At 46.7% G+C, this 4,354-nt stretch overlaps 2 protein-coding genes across 2 annotated transcripts in view; one reads left to right on the top strand and one right to left on the bottom strand.

Moving 5' to 3' along the window:
* The window catches only part of LOC311351698 (potassium-transporting ATPase alpha chain 1-like), a gene marked incomplete at both ends in the record, with an annotated part of 8,333 nt that extends 6,386 nt beyond the window's left edge, over positions 1-1,947 (top strand). Inside the window, 6 exons of the mRNA XM_084471859.1 lie at positions 140-263; positions 506-651; positions 993-1,126; positions 1,433-1,534; positions 1,726-1,817; positions 1,919-1,947. Coding sequence (XP_084327985.1) covers positions 140-263; positions 506-651; positions 993-1,126; positions 1,433-1,534; positions 1,726-1,817; positions 1,919-1,947 — 627 coding nt within the window. The remainder of the gene's footprint in view (positions 1-139; positions 264-505; positions 652-992; positions 1,127-1,432; positions 1,535-1,725; positions 1,818-1,918) is intronic.
* A 377-nt stretch (positions 1,948-2,324) lies between these two features.
* The window catches only part of LOC311351041 (DENN domain-containing protein 3-like), a 24,674-nt gene continuing 22,644 nt past the window's right edge, over positions 2,325-4,354 (bottom strand). Inside the window, 3 exon segments of the mRNA XM_084471121.1 lie at positions 2,325-2,885; positions 3,355-3,492; positions 3,601-3,719. Coding sequence (XP_084327247.1) covers positions 2,667-2,885; positions 3,355-3,492; positions 3,601-3,719 — 476 coding nt within the window. The 3' untranslated portion in view covers positions 2,325-2,666.

Here is a 4,354-nt window from a genome sequence, read left to right as displayed (position 1 = left end):
GTTACCCTTCATTCTGAATCAAGGGAATCACCAAGTGAACGCAAAGCATATTTCACACTTCTCTTCTTCCTCACGCCGGGCAAACAAGCGTCCTGCTTATTCATTCTGTTTTTAAATGTTGTTGTTTTTCTCTCGGTAGTACCCTTCCGTCTCGCTGGCCTATGAGAAGGCAGAGAGTGACATTATGAACCTGAAGCCCAGGAACCCTCGACGGGACAGGCTGGTGAACGAGGCTCTGGCCGCCTACTCCTATTTCCAGATCGGTGAGGGCCTGCTCCTGCTCCGGCTGTGGGCCGCTGCTTGCGTCTGCACTGTTTGACTCAATGTTTTCAGTTAGAAGATATTTCATGAGAATTGCCGCATGCATAACTACACCCAGAATATATCATGTTTTGAACATTATATCGACTATGTGTGCTTTGTTCCTGTGTCTTCACAGGAACAAAGTGAACGGGTTAAGGTTGTACATGTATGACTAAGTACTCTCTCTGTACTCTGTGTTCAGGTGCTATTCAGTCCTTTGCAGGCTTCACTGACTACTTCTCCGCCATGGCCCAGGAGGGCTGGTACCCACTGATGTGTGTGGGCCTCCGTGCTCACTGGGAGGATGTCCACCTGCAAGACATGCAGGACAGCTATGGACAGGAATGGGTCAGTATGGGCGCACACACACACACTTTTAAGATTCTGTGGAAGAAATGTTTATTAATAATTGTTATTATGTTATTGTTTTCTGCTGAACCAGATGCCTGCATGATTACGGCATTTTTAATAGCCATACCTCTTTGTAAGTGTATGGGTAACAAAATAACTACAGCTAATAAATAACTAGGATCAGATGAATCCTTCCCTCCATAATCATGTGACAGCTCAGGAGGAGCATCATACATGTTCGTCATGGTCGCCTTCTCTCTTCTACTTCCTCTGAGAATGGATTTGTATGTATTTTTATATCATTATACCAATACTTCCACCTGGTCTCTTGGGTCCAGACGTTCGGTCAGAGGCTGTACCAGCAGTACACGTGCTACACTGTGTTCTTCGTCAGCATAGAGATCTGCCAGATCTCCGACGTGCTCATCAGGAAGACCCGGCGTCTCTCCGTCTTCCAGCAGGGATTCTTCAGGTCAGTAGCAGCAGATGGGGGGGGGACTGCATTGGGAGGGCTGGATGGAGGGTTATGGGTACTCTGTAGAGCAGCGTTCACCTTTTATCTATATCTATCTATCTGTGTATATTTTGCCAGATTTAGTATATTAAAAAAAAAATGTTGCACCTGGTCAGATACTGTTAAGCTACTGTATAATATATTACAATTTCATTACTTCCCGTTTCGGGAATAATCGACATGATAAAAAAACTGACAGAAATAATCAGATTGGAGGTGATCTAATCTAAACACACATTAATGTAATCTAATGTGCGTGTGTAGGAACAAAGTCCTGGTCTCTGCCATCGTCTTCCAGCTGTTACTGGGTAACCTTCTATGTTACTGTCCAGGAATGCCCAACATCTTCAACTTCATGCCCATCAGGTAACGTTCCACAATGGGGATTCAGTACAGAGAACTGGACTGTGTTGTGAAGAGAATGCAGTAGATCTTATCAAAGAGCTGCATCACATTTGTATACACCTCCTGCGGTACTCCATGGTAAAATGTACCATGTTGTGGTCGGTAAGGACTCTACAATGGACTTGGTCATATTCATGTGCATCTCATTCCAGGGTCCAATGGTGGTTCGTCCCAGTTCCCTATGGAATACTCATCTTTGTGTATGACGAGATCAGAAAGTTAGGTGTCCGGAGAAATCCAGGAAGTAAGCAAAGTGTACTGATCCATATGCATGATCTTTACAACGTAAGACTCTAATCTTCCACCATATGGACTCCCTACATCGATGTGTTTGATGTCTTTCAGGTTGGTGGGATAAAGAGTTATACTACTGAGATGGAAGCTGTTCAACGCATCCTTCCTCTAAACCAACTATATCTTCTCAAGCATCCAATAATGTTTGACCTCTTACCCAAACCCTTCTTTAAAATCTTCCTGTAGTGTGTTAACGACAAACTATATCAACTTGCATACATTCCCAAGTCTCTCTTGGAATGGTACATTGTAATGAGAACTAAAATCCCTGGAATTCATCCTCAATGTGTTCCATTTGTGCTAATAAAGCAATGTTTTTAACAACTTTTTCTTTTCATTAATTATGCTCACGCATGAAAAACCTTTCCATACACTGTTCTTCAAATACATTTATTATGCAGGATCTCCCTGCAAATACTGTTTACAAAAGACTTAATGACTACGGCTTCATGTAAACTTTTTAGGAGCAGATGTGAAATTCATGAAATATAAATTTATTTACATTTTTAATAGTTGACAATCTTCCCCCTCTGTTGCCTTTGGTCTTTCCAATGGCTGATGTAGACCACAAAGAAAAGGTATCTGCTTTTTTTTTTTTCATAAATCCCTTCACTGCTTTTCCAGGTCCGTTACTTCAACGCTTCACTGAGGTACATGATCAGCCATAGTTGAATCAATGAGTAACCAATCCTAAAAATAAACCGAGCTGCTTTCAGAAAACACCATCATCTCTTGCCTCAAGGTCCATTCTTTTGTTCCGTACTATTTTCCTCTCTCATCGTCGCCACCCCCCCACCCCCTAGTCAACCTTCCAGATGGCGATCTTGCCGTCGCGGCGCCCGGAGCCGCTGAGGACGTAGCGGTGCTCGGCGGAGCACAGGGTGTGGATGGTGTCCGAGTGGGCCTGCAGCTCCTTCTGCACCGCGTGGCTGCCAGGGTCCACCACCAGCACCCGGCTCCTCAGCTGGCCGCCGTACGGTCCCCCGAGGACCCCGTTGCCCCGGCAACCCACCCAGATCTACGGGGGGGGGGAGAGAGACGCACAGAGAAGAAGATGGGAGGATGGATGAAAAGGGACATGGTCACCAGAAAAGTGGAGGGGGGAGAGGGGGCGGCAGTAGCTCAGGAGGTAGAGCGGGTTGGCTGGTAACCACAAGGTTGCTGGTTCAGTCCCCAGCTCCTCCTAGCTGAGAGTCGAGGTGTCCCCTGAGCGAGACGCCTCACCCTGACTGCTCCTGACCCGCTGGCTGTCGCCCTGCATGGCTGACTCCGCCGTCGGTGTGTGAATGTGTGCATGAATGGGTGAATGTCAGTCAACACTGTAAAGCGCTTTGGATAAAAGCGCTATATAAATGAGTACCGTTTACCATTTAGGAGACAAATTACGGAGGTGTCACAGGGAAGACACACACGTATTCTCAGATCTAAATCATCAGCGATGGCTCAGAAAGATAACAAAATGTACGTCTTGATCACATCACCCCTACCTGGTCTTTGACCCTAATCATGCAGTCGACTCCAGAGATGCCCTGCAGTGGGATTCGTTTAACGGGCGTCTTGTTGTCCGACGTGGGCCACACACACAGCTCTCCAGAGTCTGGGCAGCCTGTCCACAACTGTCCTAGCTGAACACACACACACACACACACACACACACACACACACAGGATGTGTTGAGAACATCACAGTCGGCTCACGTTTGCATAATTGTCCAACAGAGGCAGGGCATTCACCTCCATGATGAGGACAAAGCTTTCGTAGCAACTGGGCATGCTCAATGGATCATCAGGCATGGAAATCCTCCTCTGAAGTGCCCCGTTCCGTCTGACCTCCACAATGCTGTCACCACAACCTGCAACAAACACCCTTTTTGTGTTCAGTCTGCATGAATGAAGAAGTCATACACTCTGGAAGATCCGATTAACAATGCCGCTTTTCCACAGACGGTACCAGCTCAACTCGACTCGGTTTGGTTCCAGGCACGTCGTGTTTCCCATCTTAAAAAAGTACCTCTTCAACGTGGGCGGGTCGTCATTAGGTTTTAATCCCGGGAGATGGGATTCCCGGGAAATCTGAATCTGATCAAGACTATTTCCTGATTCCCGGGAAGGGTTATGATGGGAAATAAAATAAAATAAAAAGCGCAATGACGCGTCATTGTGTGTCTAATGTTGTCATACGGTAACATTGATGGAGGCGAAACTCAAGCCCTGGGAAAGGAACGACACTAAAACGAAACAGCAAAACGCTGATCCTAGGGAGCGGGTCTGTGGACTCCAGCCACGCCGGACACACACAACCACGCACAGCCTAACTGTGTGTTCACACCGCACTTCGCCCCGCGACACGTTTCAATGTAAAGTGAACGTAAAGACGCGAATCGGGCAAAAAATTTTGTCGCCGAAACCCGCAACAAGATTTGATTGACGGCGCGACATTTTTCCACGTGAACGGCGAGCACGTTCACGAGGATTTGCTGCGTGACAA

Source organism: Micromesistius poutassou (genome assembly GCF_964030765.1).
Source record: "Micromesistius poutassou genome assembly, chromosome: 8".
In the NCBI taxonomy this organism is placed as follows: domain Eukaryota; kingdom Metazoa; phylum Chordata; class Actinopteri; order Gadiformes; family Gadidae; genus Micromesistius; species Micromesistius poutassou.
This window is presented reverse-complemented; position numbering and strand designations above follow the sequence as displayed.